Source organism: Thalia democratica, chromosome 8, assembly GCF_965202585.1.
Source record: "Thalia democratica chromosome 8, ktThaDemo2.hap1.1, whole genome shotgun sequence".
NCBI lineage: Eukaryota > Metazoa > Chordata > Thaliacea > Salpida > Salpidae > Thalia > Thalia democratica.
The window spans coordinates 12,913,470-12,934,809 of NC_139172.1; the positions used below are offsets into that span (position 1 = coordinate 12,913,470).

Genomic DNA, 21,340 nt, shown 5'->3' on the forward strand with positions numbered 1-21,340 from the left:
ATATCGTAATTAAGGTGTAAGGAAACTGATAGGATTATAATTAAACTAGTAGGATTAGGTTTGAAAATAACTCAGAAAGTAAGTTTGATTGTAATCATATGATTTTGAAAAACAAAAGTTAAGTGTATGGAAATTGATTTGGGTTGGAAATGGTCGTGTAAAAACTGTTAGAAATGAGAACATGCTTTAACGGTTGGAACCATGCATGCTTTAATCATAAGATGATAAATATGTATGGTTTTAATGCTTAAATTATTCCAGAATAAAAAAAATTTAGTTAAATGTTAAATTAATGGTTTTAACTAATAAAAACCTCGTAAATGCTATTTACCTAGCGCTAGTTAATAATTTCAATAGTAGTTTTAAAGTTAACATTTCTAAAATTCTATTTGTACTTAAACATAACATATATTTAATAATATATGATACAAAATTTGCTTAATCATTTCTTTAGGAACAGTGTGATTAGAAACACATTATTTTAAATGCAACAAAACGTTATAGTTACTAAAAAATATATGCTATACAAGTATAGCAAAATAACTTGTTAACATATTTAAGTCATTCAGTACTTAAATTATTAATCTTGCCAAAGAGCTAATTTGTGTTTATTTAAAAGTATTTCTTAAGATTGATCAAAGCTTCCTAAGTTTTTGATCAAAAATAATTAACCATAAATATTTATAACGATTTGTAATATTTTTATTTGAATAAATTAGATGTTTTAAACATGTTACTTTTGATAGTAAAACTTGTTTTAGTTTGAAAAAAAGTTTATTAAGGTAAACTTGGAAGAAAAATCTTTCTATCTCTTGATTATTTAAGCCCCTTATTTATAAAATAATAAAAAATTGGTGTTAAGACTTATCTGGTCAATTATGATAAACAAATAAGCTTTAAACTAAAATCTCAGTATTTATGAATTGATTCTACATTTTGTAGTACACTTTTTGTACATAAATAACAATACTTCTCGTGAAAGGTACAAAAGCGAAAAGTAAATACTTTCTAAAGAAAAATATTAGAATAAATGGAAAATATTGTTTCACAGTTTTATGAAAGTTAGGAATAAATTAAAAAAAATAGTCCTGTTTTATAGTCTTAAATTTACACTTCTTGTTTATAAGGTAATGGAGGCTGTGTTGGTGGTAAAACGTGCCCTCCTTTACGAGAAAGCATTCCTATCTCTTCTTTAAGGCTCTGCATAAAAATCAGAATTATCTAAGGTAGTAAAAAGACCTTCATGTAAAACTATGCTAAGTCTTTTATTAGTAAAAAATTACATATTGTCAATATCAGTTATATTATATATATATATTAAACCTTATTCTAAAACTATGTATATTATATTAACTGCAAATTTTTGTTAGATTTGTAAACAAACTGATCCAAAAAAAAAAACAACATTTACATTTATATCTTGTGATTGCATTTGTACTAAATGTAACAATCTTTTGCGTTCGTTCAAAGCCGTTTCGTCTGTAACTCCAATAACTGGCTCCTTTGAAATAAACCGAATTAAATCATGTTAACATTTAGTGATTTAAAGCTAATGTATTTTCTTTAAGTACTTTAATTAATCAAAATAAAACTTTATACATTTTTTAAACAAGATTTAAACTAAACTTAAAAAAAGGCTGATGAACTTTTTAAAGTAGACTCTCTAAATCTTGTAAATTTAATAATAAATTTCAAATGATAAAATAAAACTAATTTTAAGATATAAACCATCACCTTCGTCTTGAAAATTGAATGATACTACTTTATCGTAAAAAAAACTATGTCATTACTACAGTATGTATTTTTATTTCATATTATTACGTGCTAAAAATAAAAATGTTAAGACTAAATAACCGGCACATAAATAAACTATTATACAAAATTTTGCCGACGAAAATTTACTTAATTAATAATGCTATAAAGTATAAGTAAATAGCGGAGCTTATGACTTTGTTTTCGCTTTATTTCTTAATTAAATATCTGTGTTCAACAAAATCTAATTAAACTTTTTGTTACTATCAAATTTAGTAGAAAAGTTAATAAGTTTGAAAGCTAGAAACTTGATTGACAAAAAGTTTTATTTTATTTTATTTAAAAAATTATACAAACATTGTATAGTAAGAAAATACTTTTGTATTTGTACACAATTTTATACTTTTGTGATTAATAACGTTTTACAAATTTAAAGTATTTAGAAAAAGGTTGCACCTTAAAGTATTTAAGATCTTATCATTTAGACATACACAAGATAGTTCGGTTGTAAAGAGTTACGGATAGAAGTTTATTCATACCAAACTTAATTTAGAATTTCTTAAGTGAAAAATTATTAGTATTTAATGTATTATTTTATAGAGTATTTTAAAAAGCTTATTTACAAGAAGCTATTAATTTATAAAAAGTACTTTTGTAGCATTTAAAGGATATAACATACTATGTTAGACTGTCTTTTGTCAATCTGCTTCCCAATGTTTTTTTTATCAAGCATAAGAACATTTAACTTTTGTAATTTTGCTGTGTTTTCTTTTGTTAGTTTAGTATCTCTATCTTTTAATGTTTCTATATATTTCTGTTCATAAACAAAACAAGTTAAAACGATTAGTTAAAAACAAAGCAATAACAATATTAATAAAGTTTGTATGAGAAATGTGTCTGAAAAAGATTTTGAAAACAATTCATAGAAAAGAATTAAAAAAGCTAGCAATAATTTCTAACAAAAAGTCAATGCAGTTTACAAAATAAATCTTAATCACACATAAAAGCGTTTAACTATAATAAAAAAAGTTCGGACAGAATAAGTTTACAAAAACTGAGTAATAATTAAGTTTAAAATAACTTTTGTTACTTACCAAAAGGTTAAAACTTGATAAATAACAAACTAAGAACATTTTAAGCTAAAAAATATATATTAAATTTAATATAAAATTAAGACACAGCTTACTACTAAAGCATGTCTTTAATATATAGTATAGAATTTAAGGGAATATTTAGTAGTAAATGTAATAAAAAATGATTAAAAAGTAAAAATACAAACTTTTTGTTTATGTATTTCATTTTGATTTTTTATGTTTGTAAGACGAATTTTTTCTTTAAGTTCTTCAGCAGGCTTGTTAATACTTATGTTGTCGAGTTTGTCGATATCTATAACTCTTCCAAACTGTTTTAACAATGCAATGTTAAAAAACTTAATCATTTTATGTAATTTATCAAATAAAAAAATAAAGGCGGTGATATCTAAACTTTATAAGTCTAGTGCAGGGATTCCAAACTCATTTTAATAATCTCACCCTTTTAATAAATACTGCGCCTTTAATGCTTATTACCTATTTACATTTTCGACTCATCACTAACTATTGCCTCCTGATAGCCAAAGTCGCTAAAAGGGGGCTATATTGCCCACTTCAGGAAACTCTGGTTTAGTTCAATCAAAAATTGTATCGTTCAATTGAGAGCAGCATGTACCGAAAAAGCTAAAAAGTTTTATTTTTAATGATGACGTTAAGCCAAAAGGTGAACAATTATCCATTCATGAACATCTCCTTAATAATTCTAGTTGTGCTGGGAACTACCTGGATAGTAGGTTCAAAATTCTATCCAGAGCGATAAACATCGCTCAGTAGTTCTAGAATCATTGATAATTAGAACTCGCGAGCCGAAAATTTGTAAACAACGAAATTTCTACAACTTAAAACTTTATAAATAGCGTGTATTTAGTATTATTATTGTCGTTATTTGTAATGTACTTTTTAATATTGTTTCAAGTCAAATTTTTACTATCTTAAATGTCTTTATTCTAACAACTTTGTCTTTAAAATAACTTCAAATCAGTAAATATAACTTATCTCTAATTTAAACCTTTTAAACAGATTCTTACACTTAACTCTTTATGACGTAACTATTTTTAGCTAGACATTTAAAACTCATTATATATAACTAAACTTACACCATATTCTTATCAGTTTTTAGCAAGCTTATTCTGATGATGCGCTAAACGAAATTAATTAATACTTATTTTTTAAATGAGTGACTTATGTTTAATTTTTTTTGTTTAAAATTGTATCATTTCTAAACATTTTAAAACGTAATGTTTAAAACAAGTTTTTCAACTATTTTGTAATTTAAAGTAAATTAGCTTAAACTTATTTTTATTATACTAAAATATCAATTGAAAATTTTTTTACTTTATGCACCCGTAGAGGCATAACAATTTTTGTCTATATTAAACGTGTTTTATAACTTAATCTACTTATTTACAAAACTTTTAGTAAGTATGCTACTATGTGGAAATAATTCTTTGAAACACAATTAGTATAAATGTTTTGTATAAGTAATGTGGGTAGCAAAACAAAAACTATCCAGTTTACAGAACTACGTAAATTTTATAGAAAAGTTTTAAAGTGCTGAAAACTTAAAAAAAGCAAAATTTATTTAATTTGTTACAAACCTTTTCCTTCATAAGAGTTTGACATTTCTCAGCTAATTCTTTTATTCTTTCATCAATTAATTTTCTATTCTTTATCAGCTTAACATGAAACATCCTTGCCTCTCTAAATATGTATTGCAATGATAAAAAGTTAGAAATTTAAAACAATCAGTTTTAATTGCTATAAAAAATTGTAAATAAAACAAACTGAAGTATCACTATAAAAAGAAAAAATATCTTTATTTTTAATAAAAACTAAAGTATAAAGATCTTTGTTGTTGCTAACAAAGAGCTGACGAATCAGGAAATTTTTCAGAAGTCTTATAAATATACTAAAAAAGCAACAAATTTAAATTAAGGTAAACACTTCTTGAAATTGATTTCATATGTCAAAATAACTGATTATAAAAAATATTTATGTAAAAATATCAGCAATTATATTTAAGAAAATGGTAATGTGAAATCTAATAAATAACTTAGCTTTTATTGTTATTAATCTTAGAGCTTGTGAAATTATCAGTTTGAACTGTTTAAATAAACTTAATAAATTACAATTTAATAAAAACACATACTTGTAACGATCTTTTTCAAATTTCTTTTCGATGTGCAACTGATCAATTCTACTGTGTAATGAATCTAGATTTTTATTTTCGAACACTAAAGCTTGGGAAAGATCTTTTGGAATACCACCATTTTCAATAACTTCAATCTGAAAATAATAATTGTAAAAATAACAAAAACGCAATTTATAATAGTAATTAGGGTTAAAAGAATGCTATGGTGCTATGCAAACTGCATACTTATTATTTTATAAATGTAGTTTTAACTTAAAATGTAATGCTTGAGTAATTTTGTAAATCAAAGTTACAAGCTTGGTAGTAATTAAGGACATAGGGAATCCGCCTTGATTTTTACATGCTGATTTTAATTTGTAGAGTTTTACCTTAACTATCAGATACTTTTTACTGTTTAACAAAACTCAAAGTAACTTTAGAGATACTACCAATCAAAGTCATTAAACTGCTTATGGGAGGGGCAAACCAAAACATCAAAACGGAATATTTTACTAAAAATAATTCTTCTCCTTTCTATTTTAACTAATCTTCATCAAAATATTACAGTTAGTTCATTACTAAGATCCAAGCTCAAAAAAAAGTAGGTACATTTTTAGTGAGTTTCAAATTCCGGAAAAACTGACAAAGAAAAAACTACGGTCCATATTTTAGTATCGGAAACTTTTTATAAAAAAAACTATAACTCAAAAACAAGTCAATAAAATTCTTATAATCCACACAAACTGACTTGTAGTTTATACTTTACACTTTCAACTAATAGAAAGTGTTAATCTTTAAAAAACAAAGTTCTTACCCCCTATGCCTTTAAAATAGCATAGCCTTACTAATGACGTATTTTAAGAAATGATCAGAATAAAAAAGTTTGTTGGCTTATGATAACGATAGATTGAAATTATTTTATTAAAATTAACGATCTTTCTCTATCTTAAATAAATAATATAGTTGTGAATTAGAGTGAACCATAAAGTTTGGAGTTCATACTTATTGAAGAACAGAAACTCAGATTGCTTTAAATGGAAAAGTAAAACTTTAAATAACTTTTTTATTCCAAATTCTTGTCGTATTTCTTGTTTACATACAACAACGGCAGTGTTTGTTTTTTATTTAAAAGTAATTACATATCATAAAAGCTTTAGCACAAATAAACGTTTAGAAAGAATGTAACTATAACTTAATTTAATACTTGCTAAAGGGTATAAAGTTTGTACTGAAAAGCTTTGTAAAAAAAAACAACTTTAAAATGACTAGTAGATTAAAAAAATAAATGTAAGTTGCAAATTGTAACTATACATAAATAAAATCTTCCTACAGAGTTTTATTTATAGTTATAAAACACACAACTTTACACAATTTTTTTATATCCTTTACTCATGAAGTACTTTTTTTTTCAGAACTCCGTCGAATTGTTTTATAAGTTTAACTTGTAGAAACTTCGTTAGTTTTAAGAAGCTAAGTGCTTTAAAAACTGATATTATTGTACAAAAATTACTTTTTGTAAATTTACTCGCATTGGAACTCTAGATTCTTAGCACTTAATTATAACTACGTTTTATGAATGTATACTATTTTTAGAAACATAAAACTTTAAAAACTTGCTATAAAATACAAGCTTTTAGCGTGTTTTAATTTAGTTTCTAATACGTTATTGATTCATAGCAGTGTTATCAATATATATTTGTATTATAGTAAAAGAACGACTAACTCTTTTTTATTAAAATTTGTTATTTAGTTTAATAACAGCTTAAAAAAATATTTAAATGACAAGGAGGATGATTAATTTGTTTAGTTTCGCTTCAAACTACCTAATATTACGTAAAAACAAAGTATTTAATCTTTTTTGGCTATTCTGTTAAGTAATTGAAAAACAAAAAAAATTGTTATTGTAATAAACAAAGGAAGTTTGTACAAAAATAGAATATTATACAGCTTTCAATCAAAAATACTTTAATTTGATTCTTTTAAAGCAGTTGTTTATGGCTAGTACACAATTTGCAACTAATAATGCGAATATAAACAATAATTATATTTAATTTTTCAAAGTTTTTCGATAATGTATCACTATACTTTATTGTGCACAGTAGATTCCTATAAAATATACAAGTACCTAACTGTTTACAAAAAGCTTAAGTATCTTTTAAAATATAACTTAAACCTGGTGCAAATGTAAAGGAACTACAACGTCAAGTTCATTTAACTTTCTTTGCTTTTCTAGTTGAAATGCATTATGAGCATCGACTGCTTGCTTTAAATGTACTTCAATAAGTTTCATTTTTTTCATGACAGCTTGTTGTTCCTTTTTCAACTGCTCTGAAGTTCTTCGTTCCTCCTGAAGTGATTCCTCCATGTTTAATCTCTTTTCTCTCAACTCCAACGTTAGTTCATAGAGAGACTGTTGAAATTTTAATAAGGTAAATAAATAGATGAAATTAGAAAGAAAAAATAGCATAACAAGGAAACAGGGTTTGTAAGTAAAGACAAAGTCCAGAGTTTGCCACAAACAGACTTCAAATTTAAAATAAAATAGAATGATAAATACGCTTCTATGTTCTTTAAGTGTTTTGTAACAATATTTTATCAACCTGATCACACCCTTCAGGGCATATAGAATCATCAAAAAAAGCAAACTGTGAATCTTCATCAGAATCTTCGGAAAAATCGTCGCTTTCGTCACTTGATGATTCACTTGCATCATCATCATCATATTCATCATTATCTCTTCCATCTGTTATGTAATAATATATTGTTTTGTATTGAAGGCCGTTTAGATAAAAAAGAAAAGTTCAAAATCTACAATAATTCTAAAAAGATTTTTAAAACTATGTTTAATACAGTTTATGAATGATATTCTTTGTAATAAAAAATTTTTACAGTACTCTTTTTTATTAAACTAACTTTTGTTTCTGTAAAAAATAAACTACTTACATGTTAAGTAACAACTATTTAGCTTTTTTGTAAATTTTGTAATAAAATTTTTTTACAGTACTCTTTTTTATTAAACTAACTTTTGTTTCTGTAAAAAATAAACTACTTACATGTTAAGTAACAACTATTTAGCTTTTGTGCATTAGTATCTGTTGAACTTTTATGTAAGTAGTTTATATTCTGATTTGTTATTTGCTGAATTTGTATTTTACTTTAATTTATCATAATCATTACAAATATTATATAGTTTTATAACAGTCGGATTCAACATCATATATTGTATATATTATTAATCATTAACTTAAAGTAATTATGCTTATTTTTAGTAAACACATATATACAATTTACATTTAGCTTCTATACTTTCCTTACAAAGGGTTGCCAATTTTTTTTGAAAATTTTTTTCCCGGTTTTTAAAAGTACACGTTTTTAAGTCTATTTTTAGTTTAAAGCTAAGTTCAAGGTTAAAAACTGTGCTAAGTAGTATAACAACATTGAAAAGATACAGAAAAGCTACTTTAAATATGATTTTTAATAAAACATATTTTTGATGATAACAATTTTTTTAATCTATATGGTAGATTTTTGTGTCAAACTAAAATTTTACTAAATAACACGTAAAAATTGTTTAAAATTCCAGGTTTTCTAGTTATTTTTGTTCAAAATTCCAGGGTTTTCCAGGGTTCCAGGTTTTTTGGCAACCTTGCTTACAGTATTTTTTTACAGAGCTCTGTTGAACATATGTTAATTTAGTAAATAAAGAGTTTGGTGAAAATTTGTTATTATATATTCCAGTGAACTTGCTTCGCTAGGTTCTCTATTAGCAAACGTTTAACTTAAAATTTTGAGTATTAGTATACATTGTATTTAGTTTTCGCATGTATTTTTAATTATCTTAAACTAAGTTTAACATATAACATATTCTATGAATCGTTAAATGGCATTTAGTTTGTAAAATATGAGTTAGATAGATAGAAAAAGATTGTTAAAATAAGAATCAATTAAAGATTTGCATGCTCCAAACTAATTTGTAAAAGGAGTATAAAAACAATACACTATGTGCTACTAACAGGGTGGCCAATTTTTTATATGTTTTTATGGTTTTTGAAAGTACAAGTTTTCTTGACCATTTCAAGTATGAAGTTAAATTTAAGATAAAAAACTGTTTTAATAGGGGTAGAGAGTACAGTACATTTTTTCAGTCATATTGTAAAATTCACTTTTGAATATATGATTCGGATGTGTTTTGGCTTCATTAAAAAGAATTTAAGAAAAAATTGCTGCCCTGAAAACTAATTTCAACCCCAAAAAATCACATATATTTTGACTTAAATAGTAATAAAGTCACTTGTACATGTCCTGTAAGCTTTCATTTAAGATATAAGTTATAAGTCTAACACATGTATAAGTGACTTTATTACTATTTAAGTCAAAAGTCATGAAAATATGTGATTTTTGGGGTTGTAAGTTTTGGGTAGCGATATTTTTCTTTTGATTTTTTTTTTTTGAAACCTTATACTTATAGACGTACATTTAAAGACATTTCAACTATTTTTGATGTATAATGACGTCATAATCACACAAAATATGCAAATTTTGTCTGTAAATGGTTCTTTTTGGAAAATTAAAAAGCATAGCTGGTTGTTTAATCTAGTTTAAAAAAATTATTGTAAAATAAAACTTTCTAGGTATACCTACTTACCTTTAAAAATTAGTAATTAATGAAGTTACCGCAAGATCAACAACAACAGCATCCGAGACATCCTACGACCGGTTTCGTCCTAATTAGGACTCATCAGGCAGGCATGTTGATCTTGCGATGAAGTTCATTAATTAATTTTGATGGCGCGAAACATCTCAACTCTGTTGATAATGGCCGTAATAACTACTGCTTTAAAGTTTAGGTGATGTGGTATGTATATTAGTGGGATATTTGATGTCATAATTCATTTAGCTATAAAAGTTTAAAATACCTCAAATAATTATTCAATTTCCATTACAACAAAATAACAAAAAAATTGTAATTTATTATAGGCAATATAATGTTGTACAGCATTATTTATTAAGTTAATGATTGTGCAATAAATACTATGTAAAAGAAATGAAGAACATTGCAAAATAAAACAAACAATTGAACTAAATCAGAACATTGAATTGTATCGTTAGTATTATCACTTAACATTACTGAAAAACTACTGATACTTTTTAAAATGTAAGTATAAAATAACTGTCACATGATTGATTAATCTAATGGACTATAGTTTTGAAAAAAATAAGTAAACATAATACCCATAAAGACACAAAAAACTATCATTTAACTTTCTGTAAAAGACATCTGTTTTACTAAAAAATTTATTTGGATATGATTTCTCAGTGAAAAAGTGTTAGATCTTTCATTAGAAATATTCGATTTCCTATCAATTTTACAATCAAGAATATAATCTATAAGCAAGTTCAGAAAATCACGTTTAGGTGGGTGTTTCTAAATTTTTTCTATCTTGAACTCTCAAGAGGTGGTATATCTTTTAAGTCCCATCATCATTTTTATCTTCAAAGGAGCAATACATTATGTGTCTGATGACCCTTCACTAATTAATATGGTATAAAAATGCCCTACCACAATATCCTAATTTTTTTCTTTTTGTTTATTTGGGGAAGAAGCTCCTACAATTAATAATAAATAATGCATCAGCGTTTGTTGGTGAAGAACACAGAGAGAACTCATCATCTTCTGCAACAAGAACACATAACTTTAAAAGTCTTTTCTCGTGGGTATTACTATTTATTTAAAACTGTTCTGAAGTGTTAGATTTGTGCTACTCTCTAAAATAAATTAACTCACTAGAAACAATAACTTTATTTTGATCAGAATACAACGCAGCTCTTCCACGCTTACTCTACCGCATACTTGCTTACTCGACACGCTTACTCGACCCACCCCAACTTTTACACAGTTTTAGACACTTCTGCACGTATTGATCCCTTTTCTTCCCCTTTTCAATTTTTTCTTTTATCTGTTTGAGCTTTATTTTTTTTTTGTTCTACTACCAACCTTTGCTTCATCTCTTCAGAAATTTATCAAGTCTTAAATTTTTTTAAAATGTTTAGTTTGAAAAGAATTAGATATAAGTAATGTACAGTCATTTCTTATAACTTTTGCTGTGAAGCGTTGGTTCCTAAAATTTGCCACTGCTGCTCGCTTTCTAAATCAAGCAAGGTGCTTTTCAGATTCTAAGTTATTGGTTGGGAGTCCTGCCAGTTCTTCATTAGTTAATAAGTTGAGCTCAGTAGCGCATGGTGGATTTGACAAATAAAACTTTTCAAATCCATTTTCTCTACCTATTTGGCGATCGAAAACTTGGGCGGCATGGAGACACATCTTCTTAAGAATTTTACAATACAACTCAGAAGTTGGCTATAAAACCTTAATATGTGGATTCTGTACTGCATAGGCATCAAAGTGTTCATTATTCCAATGTTGAGATCATCATACAGCATAGGAAATACTTTGAGAAGGTCTTGTTAAGAGCTAACCTCAACAAAGTGTAAAAATAGTAGTGTTAACTTGTGAGTAAAGTTAGAAAGTGCCTTAAGTTCAGTCACTAGAAATTCTGAGTCTGGAAGTAGTTTGATGACTTCCACATGCTGGTTGCTTAGATGTGTTTCATTTATAAGCATGCAAATAAACGGAAGGCTTTGCAAAATAGATGCAGTAGAATACCAAAGTTTAGTAAATCTGCGTACGTGATAAATTGCAAGGAGATTAACTTGGTTCTTTCTGTTTAGAATGTAATCAAAGGTATCTACTTGATTTGTACTGTACGCTGACTTTTCATGGCTGAGAAAATTTAATATGGATGGAATTGGTCACTCAATTACACTTTTTTTTCCTCGTAAAAAAATAAAGTTATATTAGAAAAAACTACCATTTTACAGACAAAATTTGCATATTTTGTGTGATTGTGATAATACATCAAAAGCAGTTGAAATTTCTTAAATGTATGTCTATAAGTATAAGTATACATTTAAGATATAGAATATAAAAATAAGACAGGTATAAGTGGCTTTGTTACTTTTTAAGTCAAAAGTCATGAAAATATGTGATTTTTGGGCTTGAAATAAGTTTTTTAGGCAGCGATGTTTTTTTGATATTTTTTTTTAATTCTTCTTAAATAACATCCGATTGATGTGTCCAAACAAGTCCAGCAAACATCACCCAAGTACTATTACCCCTAGTTTTAAATAAAGATGTTGAAAAGATATTGTAAGACTATTTTAAATGTGTTTTATAATAAAAAACTCAAATAGTACAAAAAACTTTATTGTCCATAATCTAAACTTTGTATCTAATCTAAATTTCATTATATTAATCATAATATTTGTTCGGAATTTAAATTTTTTTTTATAAGTACCAAATTCCAGATTTTATTTTTTATTTTCAAATTACAAGATTACAGGCCACTAAGTACTAAGATATACTTAAAAATTATACCACATAAAAAATTTAGATCTAAAAAAATATTATTTAATTTAAAAAACACTTATATTTCATTATAATAAGATTTTTATTAAAAAAATAAACAAATGAACATAAGCACCTTGATGAACTTTAGGTTTTTTGCGCTTAATTTTCTTTTTAAAAATTTTAGTTAAAATGTTTTGGAACTTGTTATTTTCACCAAGTGAATTGATAAAAGTATTGTACAGTTTCTTTTCATTTTCAATCAAGCGATCAATTTCTTTTTTTTTGTATTCTAACTGATTAGTTATAGTAGTATTCTGAAATAAAATGCGATAATAAATTTAAAGCTTAGGCATTACAAGCATTAATGTTAATAATAGAAAACAAAGCTAATGGTTTATTATAGGCGGCAAGCGTATTAATATAGAATTATTTTACAAGTTTACAGACTTTAATTTATACGTAAATTGAATATGCAAAATATAATACACACAGTTTTATTACTTTTCTTAATAGTTTGAACTTCTGACTGTCTAACTATTTTAATGCGATAATAGCTCTATATGCCGCAAAATTACGTTAGAAGACACGAAACGCATCATAATATTTGTACTAACTTTTAATAACTGTTTATATTAAGCTTAAAAAAACGCTGAAACAACGATTGTGTGCTTATAGAAATAGCTTTCAAACTAATAAACAAAAAATATTGTTTACACTTATGAGGTTTTATGTTTGTAAAACAGTAACAACTACTTAAAAGTTATCATCATAATAACTAGGCTTTACAGGATGAACAAACTGTTTGGACTGTAAGCATTATCTGCTTGTTCCGAGAGACCTAAAGAAAAGAAAAGAGTTTTTTACTCTAGCTTAACTATAAAAAAACCGTGCGCTGCTAGAAAAGGGAGTTTTTACAGTTTTTTAATATTCTTGAGTAGAATGTTAAAACTTCCGTTGTAGTTTTGCGTCGTAGCTTTTTGTTTAAAGCGAGTGCGCTTTGCATTTGCAGGTTCATTCGATTTTCGTTTCGGCTAGCTACCATTGTTAGCAAGAATAGTTACAGTTAAAGCAAACACTCTTTTGTTTTAGCAGGCACTTTTAAGATTCTTTGTGAACCAGATTTGACTATTTTTTGTTAGAATCACGTATTGTTTGACTTAGTAACAAACAGATCCTCGAAAAACGTTTACCAGAACGTGTTTCAGTCTAGTTGTGAACGTCACTTAGAATGTATTTTAGCGATTATATTCAGCGATTACGTTCAGCTTTCGTTGTTTTTTAGCGACTGTTACTCAGCATTGCACTTATTTTGTAGTCCACTGATTTCAATAAACACCGCTGAGAAACGAAAGCAAGTGTAATTCAATACATTTTTAGCTTTCATTGATCGCTACAACCGTTTTTTGAGCTCTACACTTCTAAAGTGAATTATTTTCTTGTAAGAATCGCTGAAAAACTAAAGCAAGTGTATATACGAGCGTTAACTTAGCTCGATTAGCATTTTTGCAATTTAAAAAAAAAAAGTCCAAACTTTAGATCCAATTACTTTCCTTATCTAGCTAACTATGATTTACTTTTTTAATTCTAGAGAACTGTCCATTGCTAAAAATCAATTGGATTGAGGTTTGAATTTTTGAGTGGGGCCCCTTAGAAAAAAATGTACTTTTATTTGAATTTTTACTCTAACGGATGTTTTCGCCAAAAAAATAATTCTTTTATTTATTTCTTATTTTAACATTCTTACTTTGCTGTGTTCTCAAGGTTTGTTGTTTTTTTTTCTAATTTCTAATACTTTAATAATATATACAAATATGCTCGATTGTAAATTTCAAAAACCTTCAATTTTCTAACGGTCACACTGTAGCGAAATAAAATTTAAAAACAATTTCAGACTTACTTTAAAACACTTGATTATTAATATTTTAAATGGTTTACGCTTTTTTTAAATCTAAACTGTTTTTATGTAAGACATGACCCGTGTACGTTTTATTAAAATTGTTGTTAATTGAATATGAAATCCCTCATATTTCTTTTATGACTGACTTCAGTAAGAATTACTGAGGACTGTAAACAAATGCTATAACATTTAATAAAAGTTGCCCTGCAAACAAACCGTCGAGCTCTGACTTGCATGTGTGTGAGTGTTATTTTTTATCGCTTGTTAGTAACATTGTAAAATAAACTTAGAGTGCCGAACCTATACTTTTATTATTAACACTAGAACGTAGTTAAGTAAGTTTGATATTGATAAAATTAGTGTACCGTATTTTGTTCTCCATTAAACTTATATAGTTGAAATCACTAAGATTAAGTCAAAAATTTACTTTCTAGTCTAAATTAAGATTATATTTCAAGTATATATTAGAATCATTATAGACTATGTTAGAATGTCAATAATAGAATCAGAGGGTTATAGGACTCGTAATGACTGCTTTTTAGAGATTATACTAAAATGTCTTTCGCTAAAAAGACTTATACTATACCACCAATTAAGATATCTTATGCTAATAACAAATATAAAGCGGCGAATAATAACATTCAAATTCTAGCTCGACAAATTTACATTATTACTGATATCAAATTACATTTAGCTTTAAAAAAATAATTATTTTAATGAACAAGTACGGTTACGATATCAGACCAGCAGTTTTTATTCGTAAATATAATTCAAGTAATAAACTACCTTTTCGTTACACTCTTTCATTTCTTTTTTCTTTGCAGATACATTTACGAGCAAGTCTAGTTCTCTAAGTTCGTATTGTTTAAGTAGAACTAACTCTTCTAACAACGTTATTTGCCTAAAATAATATATGTCAACCTTACTAAATAAAAGTTTATTAGACCAGGGTTTCCGAAACTGGGTAATACCGCCCTTTTAGGGGCGTTAATTAGTAAGGCAGCAAAAAAGTAAATGAGCAATATCTAATAAAAATAGACGATAATTTCCAAAATTCTGTCAAGGGATCGTTAATAAAAATGACTTTGGGAAACCCTGATTTAGACAATGCTTAATATTTATTACTTTAAAAGCTAAGCTTGTTTAAGGGCCAAGATGGGGGCAAATACGTTTATTTTTTAAGTAGTTCTACCGTTATATTTAAGGTATTAATGAATAACTTAATTGAATAAAATAACTTAATTGAATTTTGAAATACAACAAATTTTGTAAAAACTACGGATACATATGCAAACTTTTTACCTTCAGTTTTCTTGGCAATTTAAAACTTACTAAAAACCACTAAAATCTGTCTACAAATTCGTTTATCATTTTGAAGCTAAATCGTAGAAATCATTCCTTTTATAGTTTACAAGATTTGTCAATTTAAAAACTATAGTAAAAACAATATTTAATATTTTTAACTAAAACTTTCCTTGGAGAAAGATTTAAATAATATAACGGGCCTACAGTTATATTTTAAAATGATTAGTTTAAATATGACGGAGAAGATACAATTTTGCTGAAGCTCTTTTTTTTGCCTCTTTAGTTTGCGCGTTTAATAAGGAACCTTTGAATTCACTAACTTGATCTTGTATATCTCAATAAAATATATTGAACTTTTTTTACAGTTTATAGTGTCTAATAACTTATATAAAACTCTACAACAAAATATTTATATGTAAAAAACAAGAAACCTCCCCCCTACGCTCTTAAATTAATTTAAAAAACTTAACAAAATTTTGAAAACAAAAAGAAAATTCATAAAAGTATTTAGAATTTTCTGAATAACTTTACTAGTGTTCTTAAAGTGTGTGCATTGTATATTTTTACATTTACGTAGGTTAAATACTGTGGTTTTGAGCACATAAAGTATAGTAAAGCGTTTGTGAAACCTTGTAACGATTGCAAAACTATAACAAATGATAATGATAAATTAAAAGTTATAGGTGAAACTAACAATTAAGCAAAGTCAACAATTTTATACAATAAAACACACAATATAAAATAACACGTATAAACAAAGAAATAAAATAAATGTTAAAAAGAAATTTATTTGTACAGTTGTATTTATACTACAACTACTAAATGAGCAAAAATATAGTAAAATATTTATTTACTTTATAAACACTTTTAAAAATTATCAACTTCACGTTCGCATTTATTGCAAATATGACTGTATGTGAACCTTATATATTAAATAAATTTGATAAGAAGTAATTTAGACATTAATTCTTAGATATCAAACTAGTAGTAAATAACTACAACACTTAAGTTATAGGAATGTTATTACTAACTAATTTGGATTCTTTTTGTTAGCTTTACGAAAGTTCTATAATTTTTGTAGTGAAAACAACTAAACTTATCATACTAGCATCTTTTTATTAAGTAAATCTGTTTTTTGATCTATGTGCAGTAAAAAGAGTTTTTCCGTTGTGCAAAACTAACTTTGAAAATGAATAGTTTGAACACTTAAAAAATCTAAATGTGTACTATTTAAAAAAGAGTTTAATTTATCTCAATACTGTTTTTAGTTTGCAAACTACACTATAAGTTATAATTAAAGTTTGAAGTTAATACATAAATATTAAGGATAATACCTTAACTGAGCCATTTTTAGATCAACATCAGTTTGAATTTTTTGATGGCGGAGAAGTTTTAGTTGCGCATCGAATTGAATAATTTTATCATTGATTGATTTAATAAGTTCGTCTCTTTGATAAGTTATACGAATCTGATCCATTTGTTGGACCAAGTTTTCCAACTCTGTTGGTTCTGGTATTGCTTTAGATTCAGTTTTTTCACCTTCCTAAGAAAATTAAAAAAAAAGTTCTTCCTTAATATTAAACAAACTTCCTTGATATGTTTATGTTCTACTTAAAGCTTAGTTTTATTGTATACACAAAACATAAAAAAAACACTTATAAAACTCAATTAAGTACAGTGTTTAGAAATTATCATTAGTATAAAAAAAAGCAGAAAAAAAAGTATTTTTTAAACTTGATAAAACATTGTATTTTGAAAAAATTCCTACTAAAAAATGAGTAAGTTTATTAGCCAAACATAAAACCAATTGTATAAAATATTAAGTATATACATAAATCATCACAACTAAAGGACTTTACAAACGCTTGTAAATAAATATATTGATAGCATAATAACGGCATTAAAATATTTCGAGTCAAAGCATACCACAGCAGTGGACTGAGTAGAAGACTTGTGATGAGATGAAGATGGGTTAACATGCTGCTTTGTCACTTTTCCAAACTGAGGATGTCTTTTTTTAAGGTCTTCAACGTTGTTATTAGACTGTAAATAGAAAAACATAATCTTAAAGTTTATATTATACCTAATATTACGAAACCTACCGCTTTATAGAATGATTTTCTAGGAGCTTCGCCAATCTTTGACTGACGTCGATCTTCTTCGAAATGCAATAACGTTTCTCGGTCGTACTCAAACATTCTAAATCAAATTGTTAAACTTTATACTAAGAGTAACTAAATTAATTAGTAGAACTGTAAATGTATTACATTTGTATCAGAAACACCTATTAAACTATATAATTTTTATAAGAACATTATGAGATGATATAAAAACTTTAACGCATAATATAGTCTACACAAAAAATAAAATGCTTTTAAATATACTTTTTAGTACTTGTAGCTGAAATAAATTACTTAGTATTATTTGTAGATTAAGTTTTTTCAAAAAACTTACTTACACATGTAGTTTAAAAGGACAACTATGAAACAAATCAGTTTTAATGTTTGAAAATAATTTCTTTTTAAAGCTTTTAATGATTCAGAGTAGATCTGAAGTTAGTTTTGTCTGAAGATAAAACATTTTTTATAGAGAATATTACGTTATTGTAAACATGTTTAATGCTAGTCATAGTTTTAAAACTAAAACCAGGATAGCTCACTACAGTTTAATGTTAGTTTTTTCAATTTAAATGACATCAGTTAAAGGCAATAATCAGTTAAAATGTTTTAAACATCAGAAAGTAGAAAGCCTAAATAATAATCTCTACAGCATATTATTATAACTTATTTAAAATTTTTTCAATGTAATCAAACAATTAGTTATAGTTTTAAAAACTATTTAATAAAGAACACTCTCCAGCAGTGATCCTAAAAACTTTGAAAAATCTTACACTGCAGTTATCTAAGGAAACATACTGTTCACAATTTTTTTATTTTACACTTTGTGTTACTTAAAACAAAACTAATAGCATAGATTAGCTATTTTTACCCGTAAAGTTTTTTGAACTCGTTAGGACTTTTAAATCAAGTAGTATTTAGACATAAAACATATTCATTTTCTAAAAAGTTTTTGAAAACTCACTGGACTTTCAATAGTGCGACATGTAAACAAGTTTCCAAAAAGTTGTAATCTATACTAAAATATATTCAATATAAAAGCATAAATTATATGATATAAAAGTAAAAAGTTAGAAGTTACTACTTGCAAAATATACTATCAAATGTAACACCAATTTGTACAACAAATGAAGTGTTTTTAATACTTTATCAAAAAACAAGTTCTATTATAAATTTAAAGCCATTTAATCAAATATCACTGTATTGTTTTATTGTGATTTTCTATTTTTTATGCTTCTCTGTCCTATTGTACTCCAAGTTATTATAATTTTTTATAATCCGTTAGATTAATCTTGAGCAAAACAAAAAAATAATCAAAATAAAAAATAAGACAAAAATTCTAGAGTTTTTAAAAACGTTTTATCTTTAAAAACAATGATACCTTTTAAAACTAACTGTAATAAATGCATAAAAATTTAGACTAATTATGTTGTTTAGATAGTTTAAGCTTACCAATTTAAAGTTAAAATAACTATTATATATTTGGATTTCTTAAAAGCAGAAAAAAATCAAACTTGTATGGAAGCTCATCGGGGTGCATAGTAACATCATCAGGTAACGATACGTGGAACATTGTTGGAATTTTCTCTTGAAGTCTAATAACCTCATCTTTGCATCGAACAATTTCTTCACTTAACTGTTGCTTATAGTCACGTAATTCCAATAATTGTTCGTTAAATTCACGTTTTTTTGTATAACACTACAAAAATTACAATAAAATCACACTCTACCGTTATCAGTGTTAGTTTTGTAAGTTGCACTAATACTAACTAGTTGACTATGTAAAAATACTATTTATTTTTTTGTTTGCATTTGTTAAATAAAATGCTTTACAGGGTTTTTAGGTATTTATGCTGTAAGCACAACTGTTAAATTAAAAAAAAAAACAAAAAACTTAAAGTAAAAAAACAAAACGAATACAAAAATAAAATTTTTTTGTAAAAATATGTGAAAACCTCATACTCAAGCTTAATCATCTGAACTCTTTTTTTGTCAGTATCTACCCTTAGATGTTTAGGTACCATATAATCCGGTGCACTTTTCAATTTAAAATCACCCATTTCTTTTTTAGCTATTTCAATGTCCTCAACATCTTTAGGGTCTTCATAATTGTCATCTGGTCGACTTTTATACAATTCATTCCACTGAAAAAGTTATTTAGAATCTAATTAATCAGTAAATGTTCGATAAGCCTAGATACATCTCAAGTTTTCTAAAAAAAAAACTTTATGCCAGACCTGCTAACTTATTAATATGGATACTAATATATTTTATAGCTTTTTGATTGCCTTTAAAGGCATTAGCATTTACATAATATTATAATTAAAACCAATTAATACTTACAACGATTAGTACATAACTAAAACTGTGATAGAGAAAATAACAAAATTAAGCTTAAAATTTACTTACGATAGTTCCAAAGATTGAACTAATATTAAAAGTTGATTATATAGGTTTGATTGTTTTACTAAATAGTTTTAGACTCACTATCAGCCGAAAACGGTGTGATACGTACAAAAAAATTATGTGCAGATTATAAAACCGTAAAAGCAATTACAAACACAGTGATGGGATGATTAATAAACAATAAGTAAAAAAAGTTATTACTCAGAAAAAACCTTTTGTAAACTTTATTTATTGTAAGAAACTTCGATTAACTTAAAACGGCGGTTCTTAACCTTTTTTCATGTTTTACCCCTTTGTGGAAGGTTATCACCAAATTTACCCTTAATTTACAAAATAGTGTTTAACTTAGAGGAAATTTTTTTTTTTGAACTTTAAGCTTATTAAATATAAAAATCGTAAATCTAAATGAGTTTATTTAAGTAAAAAAAAATTACCCCCTAAAACAAGGGAGTTTACCCCCAGGGGTAATTTAACCCCAGGTTAAGAATCGCTGATTTAAAACATCAGACTAAAATTTTTTCTTACATTTTCATATATACTTTGTTATATTACATTTAGAAATTTTAAACTGCACTTAATTTTAATTGCTAAAAAATTACAACTTTTTTTTTTCTGTAAAGCAAAATAAAACTTCAGTAACTTCTTTTTGTCTGGCTAGTTTTCGTTTCTTTGCATCTTCAGCTTTTTTAATAGCCTTTGCTACCATTTCGGCTTGTCTACCCTTCAAGTTTGATTTTGCTTTTTTCTGATTAATTTCCACTGGAATATCGAAACTATCTCTTTCGTTACGGATTCCTTCCCCTTTTAGTTACAGTTAAATAAAAACTATTATGTTCAGTTTTAAATAATTAAAAAATAAAAAGTTAGACAACTTGGTATAATGTTTACAAAATGTGTAATTAAAAAAGGAAGTTTTATGTTTTCTACTATTTTAACCTTATAAAGTATCAAGCTTGTACGTAAGAAAAAAAACTAAATCTATTGCTCAATAAATTTAGTTGCTAGAAATCCATAAAATATAGCAAATTTATAGGGAAATTATCAAAAATAATTTTGCTTGATAGATAGTTTTAGAGAACAAGTATATTAAGCTACTGTTCATATACTTCTTTAACTTAATTTTAATAACAAATTATATGATAATATTGCGATAATTTTATCATTAAATTTAAGTTTAAATTTATTATAGAACAGAGTTTGATGTTTCACAGTCTTTATGTCTATTTTATATAG

General features: G+C 26.0%; 1 protein-coding gene across 3 annotated transcripts in view; it reads right to left on the reverse strand.

Moving 5' to 3' along the window:
• Positions 1–819: 819 nt before the first annotated feature.
• The window catches only part of LOC145842678 (cilia- and flagella-associated protein 44-like), a 58,886-nt gene continuing 38,365 nt past the window's right edge, over positions 820–21,340 (reverse strand). For 2 of the 3 annotated variants that reach the window (XM_082950151.1, XM_082950152.1), the window contains exons 22-37: positions 20,748–20,908; positions 19,657–19,845; positions 19,216–19,400; positions 17,687–17,783; positions 17,511–17,627; positions 16,919–17,127; positions 15,066–15,180; positions 12,516–12,696; positions 7,575–7,717; positions 7,148–7,384; positions 4,993–5,129; positions 4,442–4,544; positions 3,032–3,154; positions 2,432–2,566; positions 1,412–1,501; positions 820–1,200 (exon numbers count right to left, since the gene is read on the reverse strand). In XM_082950151.1, the coding sequence (XP_082806277.1) occupies positions 1,108–1,200; positions 1,412–1,501; positions 2,432–2,566; positions 3,032–3,154; positions 4,442–4,544; positions 4,993–5,129; positions 7,148–7,384; positions 7,575–7,717; positions 12,516–12,696; positions 15,066–15,180; positions 16,919–17,127; positions 17,511–17,627; positions 17,687–17,783; positions 19,216–19,400; positions 19,657–19,845; positions 20,748–20,908 (2,315 nt within the window). In that variant the 3' untranslated portion in view covers positions 820–1,107. Of the gene's footprint in view, positions 1,201–1,411; positions 1,502–2,431; positions 2,567–3,031; positions 3,155–4,441; positions 4,545–4,992; positions 5,130–7,147; positions 7,385–7,574; positions 7,718–9,667; positions 9,781–12,515; positions 12,697–15,065; positions 15,181–16,918; positions 17,128–17,510; positions 17,628–17,686; positions 17,784–19,215; positions 19,401–19,656; positions 19,846–20,747; positions 20,909–21,340 lie in introns of those variants that run through there. The other variant, XM_082950153.1, reaches the window with a different exon arrangement.